At 39.9% G+C, this 24,945-nt stretch overlaps 2 protein-coding genes across 2 annotated transcripts in view; one reads left to right on the forward strand and one right to left on the reverse strand.

Moving 5' to 3' along the window:
- CEP290 (centrosomal protein 290) overlaps positions 1–13,497 on the forward strand; it is a 55,251-nt gene extending 41,754 nt beyond the window's left edge. The window contains exons 44-54 of the mRNA XM_086480133.1: positions 474–1,124; positions 2,154–2,288; positions 2,566–2,652; positions 5,185–5,349; positions 5,691–5,813; positions 6,129–6,292; positions 9,318–9,459; positions 11,134–11,207; positions 11,347–11,450; positions 12,286–12,392; positions 12,672–13,497. Coding sequence (XP_086336259.1) covers positions 474–1,124; positions 2,154–2,288; positions 2,566–2,652; positions 5,185–5,349; positions 5,691–5,813; positions 6,129–6,292; positions 9,318–9,459; positions 11,134–11,207; positions 11,347–11,450; positions 12,286–12,392; positions 12,672–12,872 — 1,953 coding nt within the window. The 3' untranslated portion in view covers positions 12,873–13,497. The remainder of the gene's footprint in view (positions 1–473; positions 1,125–2,153; positions 2,289–2,565; positions 2,653–5,184; positions 5,350–5,690; positions 5,814–6,128; positions 6,293–9,317; positions 9,460–11,133; positions 11,208–11,346; positions 11,451–12,285; positions 12,393–12,671) is intronic.
- Positions 13,494–22,467, reverse strand: RLIG1 (RNA 5'-phosphate and 3'-OH ligase 1). Its single transcript, XM_086480145.1, has 7 exons — positions 22,378–22,467; positions 20,266–20,383; positions 19,542–19,637; positions 16,991–17,107; positions 16,309–16,503; positions 15,031–15,200; positions 13,494–14,444 (listed from the first exon to the last, which is right to left on the reverse strand). The coding sequence occupies exons 1-7, from the start codon at positions 22,465–22,467 to the stop codon at positions 14,256–14,258; spliced, it is 975 nt and encodes a 324-aa protein (XP_086336271.1). The 3' UTR covers positions 13,494–14,255.
- Between the last annotated feature and the right edge of the window lie 2,478 nt (positions 22,468–24,945).

The following is a 24,945-nucleotide window of genomic DNA, read 5'->3' on the forward strand; positions in this document are numbered from 1 at the left end:
TATTTCAAATTATAGTATTCTAAAACAGGATATGAAATACTCAGCTTTTAATGTTTTTAAAAAACACAACAAAACAAAACACAAAAAACCCTATAATCCTGAAACTTACAGTTTTTATGTTCTACAGGTAGAATCTGAACATTCAGCATCCTAGAATATGTGGAGAAATAAGGGATATGTATTTTTAAATCTGTGAGTCTGCAAGTGAGAGACTACTTTTATATTCCATATTGATTGAAAATTTGGATTACACAGAGTTTGGGGAAATACTGAGCTGCATTTTAGTTACCTTAGGGGGTTTTTGTTGTGTTTTGATTTTTACAAGGTTCATTATATTGCAAATATTGCATTATTAGGTTATCTTAATCTTTCAATAAGTAGATTTAACAGTACATTGTAGGTTTATTTCCTGGTTTGTTTTACTGTCTTCTGCTTTTCTTTCATGCTTCATTTCTGTCTTCAACTTGAATCAGAGTACATGTGACCAAAGTGAACTGACGAAGTCTGTTCCTATCAGTATGAGTAAACAAAAGTATTTCAATTCCCTTCGAAAGAAATCTGTTTCAAATAGGGATGAAATCAAACATCAGACTAATCATAGGATTACTAATGGCAATGAAATAGATGAGGAAGCAGATATGCAAACATGTAACATGCATAATGAAGGCCATGAGGCTGCTGCAGATGCAAGCACAGAGGTGTCTCCTGAACAGCAGGCTGAAGATAGTGAGAAATGCAAAGACACAGATATTTCTAGGGAAGGATTGAAAAACAAAAATATAGAAGAAGCTGATGAAGAGAACTGCAGTGAAAAAGAAGAAAATGTAACCCAACCTGAAAATGGAAAACTTAATGAGGAACTTGAAGAAGAGGAGAGGAAGCAAGAAATACTAAAGCAATCAAATGTTGATGAAGAAGAAAGTGTAGAAGAGCCTGATACTGACAGAATGGGCTGCAATCAGTCTGATTCAGGGGAACCTTCTAATCAAGCTAATGACTATGAAGCCGAAAAAATAAATGTGAATAATGAAGTGAATCAACACACTGCAGAGGATAAACATGAAACTTATCAAAGTGGTACAGAGGGGGTTGAAACAACCCCAGAATTTTGTGAAATGCCTGAGGTTTGATGCTGTAGCTATCCTCTAGCATTTCTTCTGTATAAATGATGTAGAAATAGAATAGCTTGATCTTGATAATGCAGTGGTTTCGTATGCATGGTCTGCAGGGATATTGAAGTAGTCACCAAGAGGTCCATAAAGCAAACCTTACACTTTCATGATAGGCATGCATGTCAGCTCACAAGTAAGCTACTGTGAGTTCTAAAATTTTGATCCAGAAAGTTTACAAATAATCCCAGGGATACATGGAGTTAGTTATGACCTTCATTCTGTAAGAGACTTAGGATGTTATTACTTACACTAAGAAAAATATATACTTTATTGAAGCAAATATATTAGTGATGAATTAATGGATCATACAGCTAATTCCACAATTACATAAGTAAAAATTGCTGATTATTATTTCATCTAAAGGTTTTTCTCTTTACTAGTCAGGCATAATAATTTACTGTATTCTTATGATTTGAATTGGCAATGTTAGACATGCAAAGCACTCTTTACATGATAGAAATTACTAGCCTTTATGGTTAAAGACTTAAGACTGTAGGAAGTAACAGACTAAGAACTAGAGTTATATACTACTCTTCCTGACTTGCTCTGTCATCTGTTTGACTTAAGTGAAATTCTTTATGCCATATGTACTATTTAATATACATATCAGAATATGTCCTTAAAATTAGATGGTGTTCCCAGGTACAGTGTCACAGCTTACTACACTCAGTAGCTTTTTTTCTTTTAGACTTTGGGATTTATTTCTACCCAACAGTTTGAGGGTTAATTTTGGTTTCACAACATTTTTACTGGTTTATACTGATTTGTAAACTTCCCTTAAAGGTTAAGCAAATTAGAAAATGTAAGGTAAGAGAAGGAGTTAAAGTCAGAGCAGCTCAGATGAAAACTAGTGATACAACTGTCATCTGTTTTATTTCTGTGAAAAATACTAATTCTCTGTTGCTCTTCATCAGCTGCAGCTGATACAATGATTAGTGCATTACCACTTAATAATAGTTTTTTTCTCTCCATTTTCTCAAGACATCAGGAATAGGATCAGATGATCAGTATCGAAGAGAACAAGAGGTTTTAAAGGAAAACTTAAGATTGTCATCTGAAAATATTGAGCTAAGATTCCAGCTAGAGCAGGCTAATAAAGATTTGCCAAGACTAAAGGTAACATGTTTTTACTTTTAGTCCCCTTTACCCGACACAGGTTAGGCGATTGCTTAAAAAGAAATGGGTATCTTTTCTGTACATGCTGTAAGTTTTTCACAGTTTTATGGAAGATGAGAAGGTTGAATGGCTGGTAGAAATAATGAAAAATGTCATTGCAATGGGAAATTGCTTTTTCTTTACATTTTTCAAAGTAAACCAACTGTAATTTTCTTACTGTTCACCTCAATTTAAACATGAATAAATTGCTTATTTTTTTTATTTTTTTTTTTTTTAGGACCAAGTAGGTGACTTAAAAGAAATGTGTGAACTTCTCAAAAAAGAGAAAGCAGATGTTGAACGAAAGCTGGGCAGCATTAGAGGGGTAAGTATCATAGCATTTTTCATCATAACTAAATGCAACCAAAAAACAAAACCCCCAATGTTTTATTAAAGTTAAATTATTTAATTTATTGCCAAAGTGCTATAATAAATTAATTAAATTCAGTTAATAGGACCATTGGAAGGACTAGAGCTATGCTATTAAATATTTGCACTATCATGGCCCTGTTTTGGCATTTGGATTCAAGTTATCTTCAAAATTGTATTTGTACAAAAAATAGGAGTTACAGCCCTAATAATGAAACTTATTTATGTAAATACATAATTGTTACAGCTTTATGATTTAAAAGATAGAGTTTTGATTTCATGCAGATATTAGAAAGTATAAGTTATTGTAGTGAAGTTTTTTGGTTGTTGCACTATGCAAGATGACAGTTAAACTTTACCCTAGCTACTGTCAGCTACTTAAGTAGAGCAATTTTTCAGAAGTTACAAGAAAAAGACTTCAGTACTGCCAGGTACCTGCCTTGCCACTAACTTGTCAAAATATTTGTGTGACCTTTTAAAGGAAGCTGGCTTAATAAAAGCTCTTAAATGCCTTTGTAGCTCTTTCAGTATACAAGGAGTTCTACTTATCATAAAACAGTTTGGCTTGGAAGCTCACCTAGTCCAAACTCCCTGCGGTGAGCAGGGACACAGAATGACAGAACGGTAGGGGTTGGAAGGGACCTCTGGAGGTCATCTAGTCCAACCCCCCTGCTAAAGCAGGTTCACCTACAGCAGGTCGCACAGGACTTCATCCACGCAGGTTTTGAATATCTCCAGGGAAGGAGACTCCACAGCCTCTTTGGGCAGCCTGTTCCAGTGCCCTGTCACCCTCAAAGCAGTTTTTCCTCATGTTGAGGTGGAACTTCCTGTGCTCCAGTTTGTGCCCATTGCCCCTTGTCCTGTCACTGGGCACCACTGCGAAGAGCCTGGCCCCATCCTCTTGACACCTGCCCTTTATGTATTTATAAGCGTTGATAAAGTCCCCTCTCAGTCTTCTCTTCCCCAGGCTAAAGAGCCCCAGGTCTCTCACCCTTTCCTCATAGGAGAGATGCTGCAGTCCCCTACTCCAGACACCTTCCACTAGATCAGGTTGCTCAGAGCCCCGTCCAACCTGACCTTGAATGTTTCCAGGATTGGGGCTTCTACCACCTCTCTGAGCAACCTGTTCCAGTGTTTCACCACCCTCATTGTAAAAAATTTCTTCTTTATCTCTGGTCCAAATCTGCCTTCTTTTAGTTTAAAACCATTACTCCTTGTCCTGTCGCAATAGGCCCTGCTAAAAAGATTAGCCCCACCTTTCCTGTATGCCCCCTTTAAGTACTGGAAGGTACTACAAGGTCTCCCCAGAGCCTTCTCTTCTCCAGGCTGAACAACCCCAAATCTCTCAGTCTTTCCTCAGAGGAGAGGTGCTCCATCCCTGTGGTCATTTTTGTGGCCCTCCTCTGGACTCACTCCAACAGGTCCATGTCTGTCTTGCATGGACTGCTTGTGTATCTGCCTGTTTCTTATGCAGTGATACTTTTTGGATAAGGAAATTCAGTTTCAAAAACTGTCTCATGCAAAGGTTGTGAGGAGGCATCAAATTCTGAATCTTACTCCTTTTTCAGGCACCAAGATCTGACAGAGGTTTTTCTTTAACTCTGCTGTTTACCAACACAAACCTCCTGATCCCTCCAGTTATTTTAGAGAAGAAAGAATAAGTAATTTTTACTTCCAAAACTTGGTTGCTATATAGTTTACGTAGGGGTCCAGGGAGTAAAATCTTCCCTGTTTTCCATTACACTGTGCTCCTTACCTCTGCAGAAAGAAAAGGTGGTACTTCATGGGCCTAGAACTAGAAATAGCAGCATCTCTAAATTATTATTGCTGAAGAAAACAGTTGCTACAAAGATGATGAGAAAATAAATGTATTTGAAGACCCTTTAACAGCTTTTCTACCTCATAAATGAACATAGTGAAAGAAGAAAGATAGAGAATTTACAAGCTTTTTTTTCCCATATTTATTTATTTATTGCAAGGACAATATATGCCTTGGGAAAGGGAGAAGATTTACTCATGCTTTAAGATGTAGTACTTCTGTCACTTTAATTCAGCAGAAGTATGGTTGCGAAAAAAGGGCCTTTTTTCCTCTCAAGCTCTCAGCCATTCTTCTGGGGTTTTTCCCCTCAGTACTAGCATTGAAGCAATTGCATGGTCTGTTGGATCAGGGAATTGCTCTACAAGAGAAGCTAAGAAAATAAAATAGTACTTTGATTTATTTTCCTAATGTTTCAGTTTGGTTCATAAAGTACAGCAGGTTTGGAGACTAACTGCAGCTTTCTTGATTAACACAGAAAATGAAGGAGCCCATATGTTGACTTTGCAGGTGAATATATCACTAGACATTTTGGAAAGCTAAGTATGCAAGAAACTTTTGGGGTTTGAGTCACACTAAAATATAATAAGTGATAAAGTAAGATTTGGAGTATCTCAGAATGTTAAGATGAACTGTTTACTTCCTTTTACTTTTTTTCTTCCCTCTCTATAGGCTGGCAGAAGTGGAAAGACAGTCCCAGAACTGGAAAAAACAATAGGTTTGATGAAAAAGGTTGTAGAGAGAGTCCAAAGAGAAAATGAAGAGCTGAAAAAAGCTCCAGCTGTGGTTTCTAATGAGAAATTACTTGGTCTTGAACAGGAAAATGAGAGACTAAAGGTACTGATTTGTCTCCAGTAAATATATTTAGATAGCCGTTACATGCGAGTTAGTAGGAGAATGGAGCAGCAAGCCTGTTGTTGACATTGATTGGCATAAAAGTGTTTTAAGAATACCAAATATGAACCATGTAGAGCAGAAAAGCAAAACTTCATTTTAGCATAACATACTGCACGATTTATGTGAAGGTACTCTGTTCCTTAAGGATCTATTTAAGTATGTGATGAAATGTTATGTTCACTGTGCTAGGTAGCTGTAACTATGCTGTGCTTTAAAAATGGAAATCTGACATTTTCTACTGAGCAATGTATATGTGTTTTAACAAACTGTTCGATATTTAGTCTGAAATGGAAAAAATGAAACTTCATCTGGGGGGCCAGCTGAGTACGCGTGATGAATCTAAAACCAAAGGAATGGAAAAAGTCATTACTGAAAATGAGAGGCTGCGTAAAGAACTGAAAAAGGTATGATCATTGTAATGCATCCCTATATTTCGATTAGTTATTGGTTGTGGTAAGTATTTGTGGGTTTTTTTTTAAATGGTTTTGAATGGTTTAAATAGCACTGATATTGCTATGACAGAATTTTTAATTGTATGTGGAGAGGAGACATCCAAGGAGCAGCCCAAGACAGAATTTGGAAGTTGTAGTGCTACTGATCTTGGATGCACTGTTTTCCTCTAAATCAGCACTGACCCTATCTCACCAACATTTTAGATAGTCCCCGTGCTTCATGTGAGGTTAAGTATTCCATAAACATTTGTTTTTATTGAACAATAGGAAGCTGACAGTGGAGAGAAGCTACGAATAGCGAAGAATAACTTGGAGATATTAAATGAGAAGTTAACTGTACAGCTGGAGGAAACCATTAAGAGGCTCAATTTGGCTGAGAGCAAATTTGACGGAGCTGACAGCAAAAGCTGGAAGTCCACTGTTGTAACAAGGTGGGAATTGAGAATGAAGTAAAGAAGATAAACACAAGCGTTAATTCCTCTTCAAATATTAGCAAACAAATTAGACTTTCATTTTCATAATTTTTCATTCCTCCTTTGAGGATAGTTTTCTATATCTGTATTTTATTTTCTGATTCTGTATTAGTATATAGAACCAGTATACAGGTCTCTGATACGAATTTAGCAGAGCTCTAGTGTCCTTAAGTACTGGCCTCATTAGCTGATCTGTACAGTAGCCAGTTACCTCCTTTCTTCCGATCAGCTGTAGACTTCTGGATAGTTCTGGTAAAGGAAGCATTTTGTGTTTCTTGCTGCTTAAGTGTGTTGTATTTGGGCTTTGTGGAACAATGTCAGCATTTTTGCTGAGCGTAGAAAGTATTTCAGTACATTACCACATGGATGACAATCTGAAACAGAAACTGGAAGCCAGCAACCTGCATTTTCTAGCTTGGCTGCATATGAATCTACATTTAACCATGTGAACGTGCAGTGGTTGTGTTAGAAAACCCAGTGGGTTTTCTATACTCCCTGGGACATGTAGGCATAGCTAAGGATCCTTCATGTGTGTTCTAAAGGCCCTGAAAGCCAATTACAGTCAGCCAGTAGATTCGGTTACTTGTAGAAGAAGGGAGAAATACTCAAAGACTAGCACTGGATTATCTTTTCCAATATATAAAATGAAGTGTGGGAATCACCATTTCTAGATTTTAAGATAAAACTGAGACTTTGAAATCAGCATCAAAAATCATTTTTGGTTTGGTAATAATAGTAAATGTCTACAACTCTTTGCCAGTAAGTTACCTGAAAGTTACCTGTCAGTTGTTTTAAAATTCAGGTATCACTTGCATCACTCAACATAGAACAAACCGAAGAAAACAGTTTTGTGACACTGATTTCTGCTTTCCAACTTAGACATACATTTTCAATTTATCTATACTTCTGCAATTAGTTCAGATGCTTTTTCTATGGCAACGTACTTATACAGGCTGGAGATCTTAACTCTGCAGCCTGAACAGCTTTAATTGCATTCATTTCTTTGCTAGAAGCAAGCTGTTTAGTTCTGTGTTTTGTGGTTTGCTTACAGTCACCCCAAAACCATTGCCAGTCCAAAAAGCAATACTATTACACCTGTTTTCAATAATGAGCTATATACAAAGATGCTAGTTATAGGTCACGCTAGCAGGTTTAATAATGAACAGATTGATATAGAATATCAAGTTTGATCTAAGATACATTCACGTGAAACATGCCTGTGATTCATTTAAGTGGATGAGGAAGGAGAATTTTACCCTCTTGAGGCAAGAGTTTTGCATTGGATATCATCTCTTGTATTGACGTATCTCAGAAAAGGACACAAAAATGAAACAATGCTTGTGCTATTAAGAGAAATAAACAGCCTGTGTCCTGCATGAGGAAAAGAGCAAATTCTGGGTAAGGAATACATAGTCCTGGGCACATACATGACCTCAGGATGAAATACGATGTGTTGCAAAAGTAGTCATTAGTAGTCGTAAACAGAGGTGCAAGGTATCTACGATAACAGAACCTCTGACAGCAACTTTATTAGGACAGAAAATCAGCTGGACAGGAGAGAGACTTGTCTGATTTCATCTGAGATCAGATCACTGTTGAACAGTCTTATCTGCAGATGTCCAAGATTTTACCCACTTCCCAGTCTTGCACTCCCACAGGACCCCTTGGGGGAGTTCTAGTGTTTCTCTGACATAGCGCGGAGCCATTTCACTTCACTGGAATGTCAGAAAGACATGCCTTTTTTTTTTTTTTTTTTTAACCTTCCCCCTAACTGTGTAGTGAGGTAAAATTTCTCTATGCAAGGTCAGATGACAGCCGTATTTAGCGTAAGGAAGGGAGACAAAACTGGCTGTGTGCCACAGGAGGAGGAAGACAGGAACATGCCCTGCAGATGGTAGGCCCTTAACAGCTAACGTTTCAGTTCAGGAGTTTGAATATAGTTTTTCTAATAGTTCTTAACCTCTTTCAAAAGCATTTCTACTTAGTTCTATTTAGTCAATACAAATAGGTAGTTGTGTATAGATAGATAAATATAAAATATATAGTTGTGCTTAACTGTACTTGCCTATTTCAACTGGTGTGAATAAAAAATTTTATTTGCATTTATTTTAACATGATTTTAAAGTAAGTGAATAACATTAAGACATTACTAACACAGAGGATCTCATTGGGGCACTTTAACATGCAAGTCCCCTCACCAGCAGATCTTCCAAAGCATGTACAAGGTAATAGGAAGTATTTGATAGGGCAAACAAAGCTGTCATCCAGGTGATCCTTCAGAAGGCTCTTCTGCAGGTAGGAAGATGTTGGAAATTGTATTGCTATCTGAAAACCCACTTCAGATGGGAGATTGGACTACATGATCTCCAGAGTCACCTTCCAACCAACATTTCAATGATCCTACAAAACCCTTTTTGTAGCTGCCTTTGGCTCAAAGCAAAATGGAATCCTCCGCAGACTGCTGTTACTCCAGGGTAAACGTAATTTCTTGTAGAACATTTTTGCCCTTGGAGTCATCTTCTGTATCTGCATTAGCCCTTTTCTCATTACATTAATTTATTTTCCATAAATTAATAAATCATAAGAAAAATACTGTCAAAGGTACGACACTGAAGTAAGACCCGACCAATGTGCACACTGCATCAGTAAAAGACATGCATGTTTTCAGCGGGAGGTGGTTTGGGGTTTATGTGCAAAATCATAAAAAGATTCCACTCCCCCTTTAATAAAGTGTAGACACAAAAATAGATCCACGAAGGTATAACATTTGTAAAAACCTTTATTCTGAGAATAAAAATGTATTCTTCATTGTTTCTTTCAGCTCGCTTATAAATAAGACCCGGATTATTTCAAGGCCAATGCCCTAAACATATTTTAGGGTGTATTTTATGGCATTTGATCTCTTAAAAGATACCTTAATCTCTATTTCTGCAAAAGTATTAGCTTTTTCTCTTTACCTTTTTCTGAACAAAAATACTACCAGGATGCATGAAACTAAGATGAAGGAAATGGAAATGGATATTGCTAAAAAAACCCAAAGCATTATTGACCTTAAACGGCTGCTTCAGGAAGCAACAGAACGTGAACACAATGCTGATAAACACTTGCAAGATCTAAAAGAACAAGTGAGTAAAATTTAGCCAGGTGACTCTGAGAATAGGTTGCTTAATATTAATTAATCTCTTTCTAATGTCTACATTGAGAGTACATTTTTTTCTCTAATCTATGCTTTTATAAGTTTTTTCAGACCTAGTTGCCATAATTGTACATTTACATATTTTAGCTAATTAATGAGGCTTACCATGTATTATCAATATATATTCTTGAGTTGCAGCCTTAGGGGAAAATTAATTTCTTCTACTATATTCTCTGTAGGGTTTTTTTTTTTATATATAGTTTCATTGATCACATGAAAGCCGGTAGTATAGAGGATTCAAATGGTGTTAACATTTTTCTAGCTTGTTCTGCAGAGCGAGTGCTGCAAGGACTTCCCTCTTCCTTCCAGGTCTTTTTTGGGGGATTGACTTTGCCCTCCTAAAGGGGATCCTTTGTGCCCATTTCCAATATGGCCTCTTACATGCAGTCCCTAGTAAGTCTTACAAATATTATTTCACACATGGAAGAGTTTATGAATTTTAAACTCAGGTACCTTTGAAAAGATGTGTCGAATTTTAGCCTTTAAGTACTCCAGAGATGCAGCCCTAGGACTGTCCACCTAGATTAGCTCCCCTCTTCTATTAGTATGTGCGTGGTTTTCTTCCCCAGACATCTCCTACTGGCCGTTCTCAGTGTAAGGTATCGAATACATGACTTTCAATATAAGAAGTCATATATGTAAGCAAGTAAATGTGTTCAATGAACAACTTGGAATTGAGTCCTATAAAACAAGTATTTTGTTAATTTCTGCTTGTTTTCCCTTTTCTAAAGTCAAAACTATTAACATGAAGTGTATACCAGCAGCAAAATTAACACAGAGAAAATTCTTTCATAATGTGATACTGCTCTAGAGCAACACACTTTCCAGTTTCTTTCATGTCTCCAATACTGATGAATGGTGGTCAAGGTTAACTACATTCCACAGAAAGAGAGATTGATTGTGGACAAAAACCCCAAATCCTTACCATTTTAGGTAGTGATAGAACAAAAGCCTATCACTAACAGTAGCCATATGGGAGTTCATAAATTGTCACTGTATTAAAAAACTATAGTCTCATATTTAAAACAGTGATTTTTTGCTGCTGCACCTTTTACTGAAAGGCATGTCTAGAGGCTGACTCCCTCTCTGGGCAGGGACCTATTCTAACTTACGACTGCAGGTTGATTCTAGTCACTGTAGTCACTTGGTGTTCGCTGCAAAATCACAGGCTTTTCATATTATGTTTAAAAAAGGAACATGGACATCTAGGTATGCAAGTACGTCAGTGGTATTTTTAAAGCACTTAAATGATTTGGGCATATCACTTCCTTAAGCATGTCTATAAATTATGCTAACGTAGCTGTGTGTCTAACTTTCTTTGTAGATCTAACTTTTGAATACTTTTTTCTTCCCCCTTCATGAAATACACAGCAATGATCTATACCAACTTTTAAAAGGCTGTAGATAATTACCTTTGTCAAAACTGTCAGTATACAAACGCTTGGGTTTTGTTTCTCTGTGATAACCTTGTGATAGTACTTGGTTACATCCTTAGTATTATTTTCCTTCATTTTTAAATCCTGTATCAAAGAGAACTCCATCTGCACTGCTTTGTCCATGGTTACTGTTTGAGAATAAAACTTCCTTAATTTTTCTTTTTAAGATTGAGCTTCTCAAACACTTTCCTGAAGGTGCAAGGACAGAGCAAGGCCTTGTCAGGGAGCTTCAGCTTTTACGGTAATGTACTTTTAAATAACTAAATAAATACCTCAGACAATATACATGAAATGGCCATTGCCATTTTTAGTTACATATTTTATATCTAAAGTATTTTAATAATTTTTAAAAGTTATTATAAAATTGTTGTATATTCCAGATTAACTAATAATCGATTAGAGAAAGAAAAAGCAGAACTGGCTCACCAGGTGGAGGATTATAAGCACCACATACACACATATACAAGCGAAGGTCCTGCAGCCGGTAATTGTTTTCAATACCTAAAATAAAGAGCTTCTGTTTTGGGCCTAAACCTGTTTTTACGTAATATTTGTGTGCAAAATGATAAATCTACAGAATTATTTGAATTACATTAATACTAGAGTAATGTAAACTGGAGCAGACTAAAGTCTTGGATTTTCAACTACTTACACAAGCTTTTTATAGACAAGTGTTAGTAAAAATCTCCATAATTAATTATCTTGAACAAGAGGCAGTAATCTTTGTACAATTTCCCTTTCCAAGATGACGTATAGTTCATGCCACCATTTGCTTTATAAACCTCGAAGGACTGCTTGTAAGATGTCAGTCATTCATGGAAACCCTCTTGCCCACCCCTTTTGCCTTGGGTTCCAAGCTGCCAAAGAACAAGCATCTGTTTCCAGATACCAGCTCTGTGAATGATTTAAGATTTAGCAGGCATCAGTCCCATGGGAAGAGCAGCACTCTAGAAGCAGCACATTGCCATATGACTGGTAAAAAAAATTAACCCTCTTGAAATTATGAATACAATTGACAAGGTCCTTACACTATGTTATTGCTAAATTTCCTGCATCTAATTCAGAGAAACTGTACTGTCCTTAGGAGTGTGCTAATAGACTGCGTTCAGTCACAGGAAGTAGGCACCACCACCTAATCTGTACAAGAACTGAAGAAAAGCCCAGATGACTTGAATTTTTGATGGTTGTTAATCCCAGTTGGGTTTATACACTTCAACTATTTCAGCTCTCAGGAGATGCAGAATTACTGTAACAAGATTATTCATGTCATTTATTTTCATTACCTTAAATTTCATAACAAATTATCATTATTTTTGCAGGACATAATGAAATTGTAGAGAAGGATAAAAATGACAAGCTAGTGACAGACGTAACTGACCTCCAGATACAGCTGAAAGCCTCAGAGTTGGAAAAAGAGCAATTAAAGGTGAGTTGCAAGGGTCATCCTAAGCAAGATAACGAGCAAAATTATGGTTAGCTGTTTAGTATCTAAACTAATTTTTAATGACAAAGTAAATTTCTAAACATTATCGTTATGAAGTCTATGTTGTTGTTAGTGAATGTGCTGTTCAGGAGTAGATTTTTGTGTATCTAGAGAACATGCTTGTTTTCTCATTGCTTAGCCTTTTACAGCAAAAAAAGCTCTTGTTGACACTTATTTCCTAAATTCTGGATAAAGGTGGTTCTCCTTCATTCTTTTTAATAGGAAGAAATACAAAAGCTGAGAAGAGAATTAGAAAACTTTGACCCTTCCTTTTTTGAAGAAATTGAGGATCTGAAATATAACTACAATGAAGAAGTAAAAAAAAATATTATCTTAGAAGAGAGATTAAAGAAGATTTCTGAAGAGTTTGGCATTCAAGTGGACAGTCCAGGCAGCGTTTCTGTTGATCAGGCTAGTGTTTAGTATCCTCCGTATTGATACAGAAAATAAATTCTGGAGCAGTTACATAATAGTGATTTATTTGTCTGGTTTTATCTTGGAATGATACAAGGCTATTAAAGTTACAATAGTTTGGCACATACTTAGGAGTGCAGAATTGGATTAGTCAACAGATTATGGTCTTTATGTATGTATTTATATACACCAGTCAAAATAAAAGGGAGTTTTCTCCCCCACCTCCTTTGCAATAATTATTATTTTAATTCAGAACAGTAATTTGGGTAATACACAGGTGTCAGGTGAAGTTGAAACCTTGGACTTACACCAAAAGCTGAGAAACTCTTAAATTGTGCAAAGTATGCTAAGTTCCAGCTGGATACGAGTATGTAATTTGTTCTTGCTGTCTCTTGCTGTCATACTTCTTAACTATGGACTCAGGGTCAGCATGCTGTAGGTCTCTTCTTACATCTCTGGTTATTTGTACCTCAATTTGAGAAAAATCCAAGAACAAAGAATTGAAAATAAAAGTTATAATATTTCAGCCAAACTAATGGTATTTTTGTACATAAATGATTTTTCACTTTGTACATTTTATACAGCTGGATGTATACTTTTATAGCTCAGTGAAAATAAAGCCAACTCAAATGATCATGCAATCTCACCTTTATTATTTGCCATCTTACTTAATACGCCCTTGATGAAATTTCCTAATTGAGATGCAGTCTGAAAATGGGTATTAAGCCAAGTCACGTCTCTAATTACAAAGGATTTCCAAAATAGAGCTAGTATACTTTCTATTATTTACTCTTTTTGTCACAAAACAGTGGAAGTACCTGTAGCATATACCTTAATTAGGTTTTCAAGTAATAGCATAATGCTGCAGCTTACCAGTTAAATACTACAGTGAAAAGTTTTCCTCCAAAAGACTTCGCTACAACTTTAAAAAAAAAATCTCAAATTTCACGACTAATTCTGGTTCCACCTGAAGTATGTCCTTTACTGTTAAGAAACAACTAGATCCTAAATCTGAATCCTACATGTAACAGTGTCATAATAATGGTATTTATAGAATTACAACCTATGGAACTTTGACAGTTGCTTGCATTCATTAGCTAAGCTATTAGGACCAGCCAGTGTGAAGACAACGTACTAAATTATAACAGTTTCCAGAAATGGATTCAGAAGTTAGGGATTTTTCAGAACTGAAAATAAACATGGTGAAAGTTAGATCTCTGCTCTGGATGTTGGATCTCTCTTTATATATAAAATCAGTCATTTAGGAAAAACTTAAAATTGTACAGTACCTAGCCTGCTGCCTAACCTAGAAGATTATTTGTAAAGAGTTCTGTGGTAGACACAAGTAAGAGAAATGCAGCACAGACGACAACCTAAAAGAGAAAGATCATCTCAAGCATCAAACTTGATATCTTTCAGTCTGTCAAATCTTTGACCATCCAAGTTTGAAAAATGGTGAAACAAACTCTTTGGTTCAAAGTCACAGTCATACTTAGTTCTATTAAAAGAAATTACAACAGGCTGAGAATTCAGGTATGTCTCTGCAAGTGGCCAGCGTAAACCAAGATGATGGCGATGGAGCTAAAATAAAAAGAAATAAGATCAGTTTAGAGATTTCGATACAGTAGCCCAACAGTTCCTGACTTGGGGGTGCAGGGGTGTGTGCTTTAACTCTAAGCTCCTCTGCGTTAGGGCTCTTATAACCAACCATTAATCAGTTTTCTGTATAACAATGAAGCACAAAAAGCAAACCAGAACCAAGGTCCTCCATAGCTTCAGAAAGAATATAAACTTGCTAATTAATCAAAAATCACATTCTTATTAACAATACTTGTTTTATAAGCCAACATTCCAAGAAATTAATTTTTTAAAAAAAAGAATTAAGCTTTAAAATGTTGAGTGATTCCTATAGAGAGAGGCCAGAAAATAATATTTTATGTTCTCGATTACTTCAAGTTGTTAGCATAGTGTAGATAATTAAAAAGTTTAGTATGTTGTCATTGTAGTGATTCACTGGCTTGACTAATTCCACTGTCACCTGATTTGCTAGGAGAACATTTACTACTAAAGAATTTGGAAAACAAGACAAAAAGTGAATACCTCACAATACTTCACATATTATGAATTATTATAGTGCTTTAAACCACATGTCCATGTATATATTTACCTTGATTAAACACCCATCATGGCAGTGCCACACAATTCCTTCAACTTTACCCTCGCTGCAGCCTTCAAACCAAGACAGTATGTCATTTTGTTTCAAAGTAGGTGGATTCTTTATTTCAAATGCTCCATGTGGTACAAGAAGATGTACAGGCTGCTTCTTGCTTCCTAATCCTATGGTAAAAGGAACAAAAAATCTTTCTGCTAGTTACATGTGGTAAGATTCTCCTCACTTTCGTTAGTACGGCTATCTTAAAAACACCCTATACAGGTACACTTCTATTAGATACTGCAACACGGTCCTGCCTTTAAAAGAACATTTTAGTTACATGTAACTGAAGTAACATTTAGTTAAACATACTCTAAGTATCAAATGTAGCTGTCTCCTCCTCATATAACTATTTATTTCTATAAAATAAACATGACGTTCATACAGTTGCCTGCTTTGTCCTTGTGGTCACTTCCTCAGTAACCATAAAGCTTCTAGCTGAATTCTTCACACTTCAGATCACGATCCACAGCACAAATATTTTCTTATGAATAAGGATTAATACATTGCCTCTTCACTGACTGCTCAGTGTTAATCTTCATCTAAGAATACAGCTATTTGATTAATTTATTGCAGTTCCTTTACATTCTGAGAAAATGCTTAGACCAGGAACTACTATTTCTCCTGTCCGTCCTTGCAAGTTACCCTAACAGCAAAGCTCAGAAATTAGCACTCACTTGTGCCCATATCTAATGTTTTTTCATTATAAGGCTTTTAAAGGGAGAAGCCGCAACCACAATTTAGCTTAAATTACATTTCCTTAAAAAAAAGTCGTAATATTTCATAATTTAAAAATTGCAACTTATGACTAACTTCTAGGGACTCAAAAACAAAAGGCTGTATAAAATTTTCTACTTCAACGGACTAAACAGCATCAGAAGAGCAAGTAAAAAAAAGCCAAGAAAAGGGATAGACAATCAATCTTAACATATTTTAATAGTAATATTTAAAACAACTTTTCCAGTCAGATTATTTTTCGAAAGACTAAAGCAAAGCATGTTTATATTAACTCCTAAAGAACACATAGGTGGAAGGAGGTTTAATAAACAGTCTCACAACAACTCATCTTCCCAAGGTGAGTATTCTTCGAGCTAGCTCTTTCTCTCCTTTCTAAAAACATGACATTGCTACCTTAGAACTTTTTTTTTTAAAGCATTCATAGAAAATGCACAATTTTCACTCAAAAATATCACTATATCAAAAACTATTTAAGAACAGACCATACAAACTTACCATATGGATTTGCATTAATATTAGTCCCAATAAGCTCCAAAGTTTGTTCTAAAATCTCTGATAGCGGCACCGGGCTGATTTCCAGAAGCCCCGGGTCAGCATGATGTTTCAACACCAGTGCTACTTCGGCCTCATAATTTACCACAGATGAGTGCCAGCAATACTGCTTACTATTCTTCTCTACAGGCACCCAACCTATGAGAAAACATTGCATTTTACCAAAGTAAATATCTGAAGTTATCAAATGTGTATAAGAACTGTACATGCATTAAACCTCTCACAGTTACCTACAGAGAGTAACAAGAAAAACTGTGTCGTATCTCAGAGACATGTCAGAGAAATGGCAAACGTGTCAACTGTGCCTTCAACTGAAGCCCTGTAAGTCTGTACAGCAAACTGCAATCATTTTCACTGTGTGAGAAGAACAAAGCCTTTCTGGATAGCGAATGAATGACTAGTTGACAGGTTGTAGCACTTGCAGACATGGTTTAGTGGGCATGGTGGCATTAGGTCAACAGTTGGACTTGATGATCTTAGAGATCTATTCCAACCTAATGATTCTATGACATTCTAATTGTTTTCCAAATACGTTAACTACTACTTTTAACTCTGTAACTAATTTTAATTCACTTAAAAAAATGGATTTCCTCCCCCCCTTTTACCTGTGATGCATCATAGGTACCTGGCATATGTCCATTTTCATCAGGCAAAGGATTGCCATTAGAGAACTCTATGTCCTTTGCTGGAATCCAGGTATCTGGAACAGGCTTGAAATCCTCTTCAACATTCCAAACAAATTCTAGGCATATAAATGTGACATTCAGTTTTTGGCAAACTGTTAGCCAATTTTACATTTTCATCATCTCTCAATGCAAGTATTAAAATACCATGGATCTAACTCTTGTTTCACAAACAGTAGTCCCAGTTACTTTGTACAAGCACCAACATCTGGCACACTCAAGCAGTCTACAATTAGTAGGGTTTGAAGAAGCATAGTAGCCTTCAAGTAGTTTAAAAGTTCAAAACTAAGGTTAAAAAATAGCTACCTAAATAGCTAACATTATATTTAAACTAGAGTAAGAGAAGTAGAATAGACTAGACTATTTCAGTTGGAAGGGACCTACAACGTAGGCCAACTGCCTGACCAAATTAGGACTGACCAAAAGTTACAGCCTGTTAAGGGCATTGTCCAAAAGCCTCTTAAACACTGACAGGCTGGGGGCATCAACCACCTCTCTGTGAAGCCTGTTCCAGTGTTTGACCCCCCCTCTCAGTAAAGAAATGCTTCCTAATGTCAGTCTAAATCTCCTGTGGTGCAGCTTTGAACCATTCCCCTGTGTCCTGTCATTGGATACGGGGGAGAAGAGATCAGCACCTCAGGATGCTATAGAGAGCAATTAGGTCACCCCTCAGCCTCCTTTGCTCCATGCTAGTCAAGCCCAAAGTCCTGAGCTGCTCCTCACAGGACCTGCCAGCCAGCCCTGCCACCAGCTTTGTTGCCTCCTCTGGACACATTCAAGGACCTTCACATCAGTGTTAAATTGTGGGGCCCAGAACGGCACACGGTACTCGGGTGAGGCTGCACCAACACTGAATACAGCGGGATAACCACCACTTTTGACCGGCTGGTTAGGCTGTGTTTGATGCACCCCAGGATGCAGTTTGCCCTCTGGGCTGCCAGGGCACACTGCTGACTCATGCTGAGCCTGATGTCGACCAGCACCCCCAGACCCCTTTCTGCAGGGCTGATCTCCAGCCACTCCTCTCCCAGCTTATACTTGTGCTTGGTGTTACTCTGTCCCAGATGCAGAATCCAGCATTTAGACTTGTTAAATTTCATCCCATTAATCATAGCCCAATGCTCTAATTTATCTAGATCCCTCTGCGAGGCCTCCTGTCCCACAAAAGAGTCAACAGCACCTCCCAGCGTGGTATCATCAGCAAACTTGCTAATGGTGCATTCAACTCCTACATCCAGATCATTGACAAATACATTGAAGAGGACTCTCCCTAGAACTAAGCTCTGAGGAACACCAGCCAGATGTAGCCCAATTCACTGCCACCACCCTTTCAGCTCTGCCCTTCAGCCAGTTCTTTACCCAGCGCACCAAGAACCTGCTCATCCCACAGTTGTCCAGAAGGATGCTGTGAGGGACAGTATCATAAGCTTTACTAAAATCCAGAAAAACTACATCCGCCGCCTTCCCTTTATCCACCAAGTGGGTGACATTATCATAGAAGGATATAAAATTAGTTGAACAGGACTTTCCCTCTGGGAACCCATGTTGACTGTGCCTGATGATTGCATTATTCTTCAAACGCCTTCCAGTAGTACCCAGCATAATCTTCTCCATAATTTTTCCAGGAACTGAGCTTAGACTAACATGTCTGTAGTTCCCTGGGTCTTCCCTCACACCCTCTTTGTAGACTGGAGTAACCCCGGCTAGCTTCCAGTCAGCAGGGACTTCCCCAGATTCCAAAGACCTTTGGTAGATGATGAAGAGGGGTCCTCACGTAACATCTGCTAGCTCCTTCAGTACTCTGGGATGAATCCCATCAGGCTGCACGAACTTGTGAACTTTCAGCTGATACAGCTGATGCCTTACGATTTCAGCGTCCTCAAACGGAAAGTCACTGTTCCCACACTCATGGTCTTCCAACTCAGGGGACTGGGCTGCCAGCATTATTAAAGACTGAAGTAAAAAATCCTCAACCACCACTAACTGTAAGGGATGTACAATCAAACCTCCCCCTTACATATAGTGCAACACCTCCACCTCGCCTGCCCTGCCTATCCCTCCTGAACAGCCCATACCCTCCACCCCAGCACTCCAATCATAGGACTCATTCCACCAAGTCCCCCTAATGCCAATGATATCGTAGCTCTGGGAGCTGACCGATGCTTTCAGCTCATCATGTTTGTTTCTCACACTGCACGTGTTCATCTACAAGCACTTCAGATACGCTCCTGAGCCCTCCAGGCTCCCAGAAGGGGTGCAAATATTCCCATTAGTACTGCCACCTTCTGGCAACGGCATGCCAACCCTTGTCTTCCTACTGCAGTCCTGTTGGTTATCGCCTTCCCCCACTGATTTTAGTTTAAGCTCTCTCAAAGGAGGGTGACATTAAAAAAATTGGAGCAGGATCACTGAAATTTCCCGTGTTAGACTAGAGGTGTTTTTCCAACTGGATAACTTACATTGCCAAAAAGAAGGAAAGAAATCTTCACTAACCTTTGCAATCTTCCAACGAATACAAGAATCGTTTAAACCTTTTTTCAGCTTGTTTGTTGGGTTTTCGATCCAGCCTGGCCCATAGATACGGTTGCCCTAGAGTTTCCAGAGGGATAAAATCAGCAGTTTACTGAGGTAACCATAATCTGCAGAGTTCTGATATCAACTACATAAAAGGCAAGATATGAATTCTCATTTGTCACTAGAGAAATTTTCTATTCAAAGATACTATTTACATTAATAAATTAATTACTGTATATGAATCTAAAAATCTATTCATAGATTCTTGCCTAGTTTAATACAGAGTTTCCTTACAATTTCAGATAAAGGCAAGAACCCCAGTGATGGAATGAACCACAGTCTTCTCATTTCCTCCCAGCCTCTATATTTCTTTTAATCCTTCTCAAGGAAAATAGACACCCTTTATTATATAAATTCTAGTGTGTGAGGAAGATGTGCTACTAAGAAATTTTAAAACTGGAATAGCTCCTTGATTGGCACGTTCATTTAAATCATACTTTATGTATTTTAGACAGTAAAATCTATAACAACTTTATAAACACCTCCTATGTTTACAGTAACTATTACTTTGTGGTCAAGATGCTTAACTACAGTTGAATTCACAACAGCTGTAATCCAATAAATTACACAATAAAAGTGAAAACTACATAAAACAAGCCTTCTAGTCAACATGAAAAATCTGCATATGGATCTTCCTTATTACCTTTATAGGTAGTTACATAACAGCAGGTTCCATCCACCTTTTCAGTAGGAATTGCATTGTATATATCTGCCTCTAACGCCTTTTCAGTTATAGTTTCAGTTGCCAAAACTTTAAATGGCTGAAAAGAAGACAGGTATTTTAAACCCTCATCATGGCTATGTTACTGCCTTGTTCTCATATGGATTCTTGCTCCTTACAGCTGGCCTTTTTAAGTCCAGTAGTACACATTATACTGCTGATGTCTAATACTATCAAAATACACCATTGCTTCTTCAAGACATGACAGTTTGGAAAATGCTCTAAGACAAAAGAACAAAGGCAATCTATTTGCAAACTTCCTCTTTTCCATTCTTGATTAGTATTTAGAGATGACTTTGCCTTCCACTTTAAACAGTGCATATAACTAGAAGAGTGCCAGTCCAATGCTACAAAATTTTGAGATGTGTCTTCCTATGTTATTATGGCAATAGAAATTCATCACAACTAGCTGCTCTGAGCTTGCAGTTTGGAGCTGAAAGTCAACAGCACCATATTAGCCAATACACAGACCAGTGGAATGCAAGGTGGCAAAAGCATCCTGGTGTAAATACTTAGTGCTGTCAACTAAACACTTTTTCTGCTTCAAAAGAGCAAAGAAATAATTGATCCGGGCATTTGAAACAAACATGCACCCACAACTAATCTAAATTTCTAGGACATCTATAGGACTTCTGTAACAGTTTCAGTGCAAACATATAATCAGTTGTGTTTGGATTCAAATATTTTCCTGTATAATCATCAGCCCTCCCTCCTCTCTCCCTACTCAGGTCTGACTTGTAAGCTCGTCACTGTTTCTTTCTGCTAGCAAAACACAAAGCGAGTCCTTGTCTTACAAAAGTCTTGAAACAGAATTCGTAATTTGTAAAATGAGAACCTTCTACATGCTTTTGTTACATTACACGGCTGTTTTGTATTTTAGTAATCATATTTGTAACCATTACACACAGCATATATGAAGATTTCACAAAGCTTACATGGAAAAGAAAAATTTTAGGGTAGTGAGAAAACATTCCTGTTGGGTTTTCCACTACCACTCCCTTCTTCCCTAGCCACCATAACCCCCTGTATTATACTTGCCAGCACTTTATAACCAAAAAAATAGTGTATGCCAGTTCCAGATCTAATCCCCTGTCTGCTTCTTCTATATGAAGGAACAACAACGTACAGAGGTACCCTTACATGACTATAATATAGATGATGTTGGTACTCAAAGTTTAACAATTAAGTTACTGACGTTTTGGTAATAATTTCATCTCTTCATCAGAAAACAAATACCAACAGGAGAAAGCCATCCAGATGGATTCAAGTTCATTACGTGGCCGGCAGACAGCAGTAGGCGCTGCTACCAAAATCGGGAAATAGAACTTGGAGGTCTAAAGCTAGACAGCTGAATGCCACCCCAATCTGTCCTGACACTGCCTTTTACATCTCGGCAAGAAATAACTTTTGATTTGGCTCCATTACTTTCACCTTCGTAAGTATTCCACGTCTTACAGCCTCAAAGGAATTCTTCTGTCATAAGCCTGATAGTCCTTTGAGCACAAAAAAAAAAGAAAAAAAGAAAAAAAAAAGACAAGCTTATTTGTTCCCCCACAAGGCTCACAGGCAGGGACGACAGGATGGTTTTGCACAAGCTCCCACTGCGGTCCCGTTGGAGTGGCCTCATTCCTTGCCATGACTGTTCCCGACACTTAGAAAAAGCAAACACAACATCAGGGTAAACACCTGGGAGCACGTGGCAGGAAAGAGCGGGACAGAGCTCAAACGGCTCCCAAACAACCTTTCTTTCCCACGCTTAAGGGGGGAGGGGGTGGGAGGGGTGCCCTTTGGAAACCTCTACCGTGCATTTCGCTCAAGACCTACAGCGAAACCCCTCTCCACCCGGGCGTACCCCTCCTCGCGGCCGGGCAGGTCCGTCACGGTCGGCGCTGCTGCCTGTTCCCCCCTCCCCGCCGTGCGACGCCGCTACCCGCGGCCCAACGGCTCCCCCTGGGCCTCGGCCCGGCCCCGGCCCCGGCCCCGGCCCCGGCGCGAGGGCTGCGGCCCTGCCCGGCCCCGTGCCGCCCCGGCTACCTGGCGCTCCCGCTTGGCCGACGGCTCCTCCTTCACCTCGGTCACGAACAGACACGGCACCTTCCGCTGCACCGCGCACCGCCGGCTCATGGCCCCGGCCGGCCGGCCGCCCGCTCCCAGCGCCGGGCACCAACTGCGCCTGCGCCGCCCAGCACGACGGGAAATGGAGTCCGGCACCGAGACCCGCGACGCACCTGGGCGCCGGGGACGGCGGGGCGGGGCGGGGGGCGGCCGCCTCTCTCCCGCGGCTCTCAGCCAGGCGCTGCCCGCACCGTTCTTCGCCGCCCAGCCCGACTGCGGGCCTGGTCCAGCTCCGCTTTCCCCAGCGGCGGCTCCCGGGCTCGGCGCCGGGCTGAGGCGGCCGCCTGGTGGCCCGGTCGCGCGGCGTGGCGGCGGCCGTTAGCCGTCGGCGGTGCCGTTCGCCTTACCCCCGGCCTGGCAGCCTTCCCGCAGGCTGGCCCCTCTGCTTCCTGGAGAGCCACACGCCCGGGCCTGGGACACGGCTGCCCTGTCCCCAGGGTGTGGGGACATCTCTGTAACTGATTTTGCCTCCGTCGGGACAGCCGCCGCCTGTTGTTACCCAGGCTGTCTGCCTCGGGGCACAGCCTGGCAATGGCTGTGGTGGGTTGACCCCGGCCAGGTGCCCACCAAAGCCGTCCTGTCACTGCCCTCGTCAGCTGGACAGGGGAGAGAAAATACAGGGACAGTCTCATGGGTCGAGATAAGGATAGGGAGATCACTCAGCAATTATCGTCACAGGCAAAACAGACTCGACTTGGGGAAATTAATTTAATTTATTACCAATCAAATCAGAGTACGGTAATGAGAAATAAACCCTAAATCTTAAAACACTTTTCCCCCCACCCCTCCTTCCCGGGCTCAACTTCACTCCGGATTTTCCTCTTGTCTCCTCCCCCTGAGTGGTGCAGGGGGACAGGGAATGGGGTTTCAGTCAGTTCATCACACATTGTGCCCGCTGCTCCTTCCTCCTCACTCTCCCCCAGCTCCAATGTGGAGACCCACCCACAGGAGACAGTCCCCTCTGAATTTCTCCAGCGTAAGTCTGTCCCCTGAGCTGCAGTTCTTCACAAGCTGCTCCAGCGTGGGTCCCTTCCATGGAGTGCAGTCCTTCAGGAACAGACTGCTCAAAGTCTGGGTCCCCTGCAGGATCACAAGTCCTGCCAGCAAACCTGCTCCAGCATGGGCTCCTCTCTCCATGGGTCCATAGGTCCTGCAGAAGGCTGCTCCTGTGCAGGCTCTCCACGAGGTCACAGCCTCCTTCGGGCAGCCACCTGCTCTGGCGTGGGGTCCTCCATGGGCTGTAAGTGGATTTCTGCTCTGCCGTGGACCTCCATGGGCTGCAGAACAGCCTGCCTCACCATGGTCTTCACCACAAGCTGCAGGGGAATCTCAGCTTCGGTGCCTGGAGCACTTCCTCCCTCTTCCCTCTTCACTGACCTTGGTGTCTGCAGGAGTGTTTCTCTCACATATTCACACTTCTCTCCACAGCTGCTGTTGCCCGGCATTTTTTTCCCCTTCTTAAATATGTTATCACAGAGACCCTACCACTGTCAGTGATGGGCTCAGCCTTGGCCAGCATCGGGTCCATCTTAGAGCTGTCTGGCATTGGCACTGTTGGACATGGGCAGCTTCTAGCAGTTTCTCACAGAAGCCATTCCTGTAGCCCCCCACCCCCCCACTGCCAAAACCTTGCCATGCAAACCCAATACAGAATTAATTCTTCCTGATCGTACCTTCTTCTGTGCCTCGTTTAGGCACAGCTATATAGCCACAAAGAGCCCCTATTTGGATAGTTTTTGGCAGTGTTAACACTTTCTTCCCGTGGCTGCTGCTGCCCTCTGACAGTTCATTATCCATGGCCCTCACCCGCTTTTCTGAGTTTTCCTTCCCCTATGTGCCTCCATCAGTTGTAGGGCTTACGGAACTGTGGAAGCCTTTTCAAATTGTTTCGCAGGTCTCGCCAGTACTTCCCACCTTGATCCTAGTGAGCAGTTTCATTCTGTACTTAGGTGTGGGCATTCCTGTAGAAATCGATTTATTCCAGTGTCAAAGTCCTGGTGGTCCGGCGTGTGGTATTTTCCTTTGTAGTTAGTCTTCGGGCCATCTGCTGATACTCGAGTTACAAACAAATTGATAGGCTCCTACAGAGACTGGAAGACTTCCAGTTGTTTCAATGGCTTCATACTTCTTCCCCATCTTGGGTGTAACCTCTGCAGAGCCAGCCTTGTACCATTTGTGCCCATGGAGTCACTGACACTTGCTTTTCATTTACACGTCTGTCACCCTTCCCACTGGCAGACCAATGGTGTGCTCTGGTGATTAGTCCATCCAGTGCAGTGGTGGTGGGTTTTGGTCTGTTTTTTTTTTTTTTTTACCAGGGAACCACTAGTCACATGCACTTCTGGTGGTGCTATGAACCACTAGTCCTCTTTCTTGAATTCTGCCTTGTATCTACCTCCCTTCTCTTTGGCTTCATCTGTATCCTTACTACGCTTTAAGCAATGGCATCCTTCTCTTTTGAGGTCGTGGCTCCTTTTCATTTCTGCA

This window comes from Leptosomus discolor, chromosome 1 (genome assembly GCF_034619465.1).
Source record: "Leptosomus discolor isolate bLepDis1 chromosome 1, bLepDis1.hap2, whole genome shotgun sequence".
Classification (NCBI taxonomy): domain Eukaryota; kingdom Metazoa; phylum Chordata; class Aves; order Leptosomiformes; family Leptosomidae; genus Leptosomus; species Leptosomus discolor.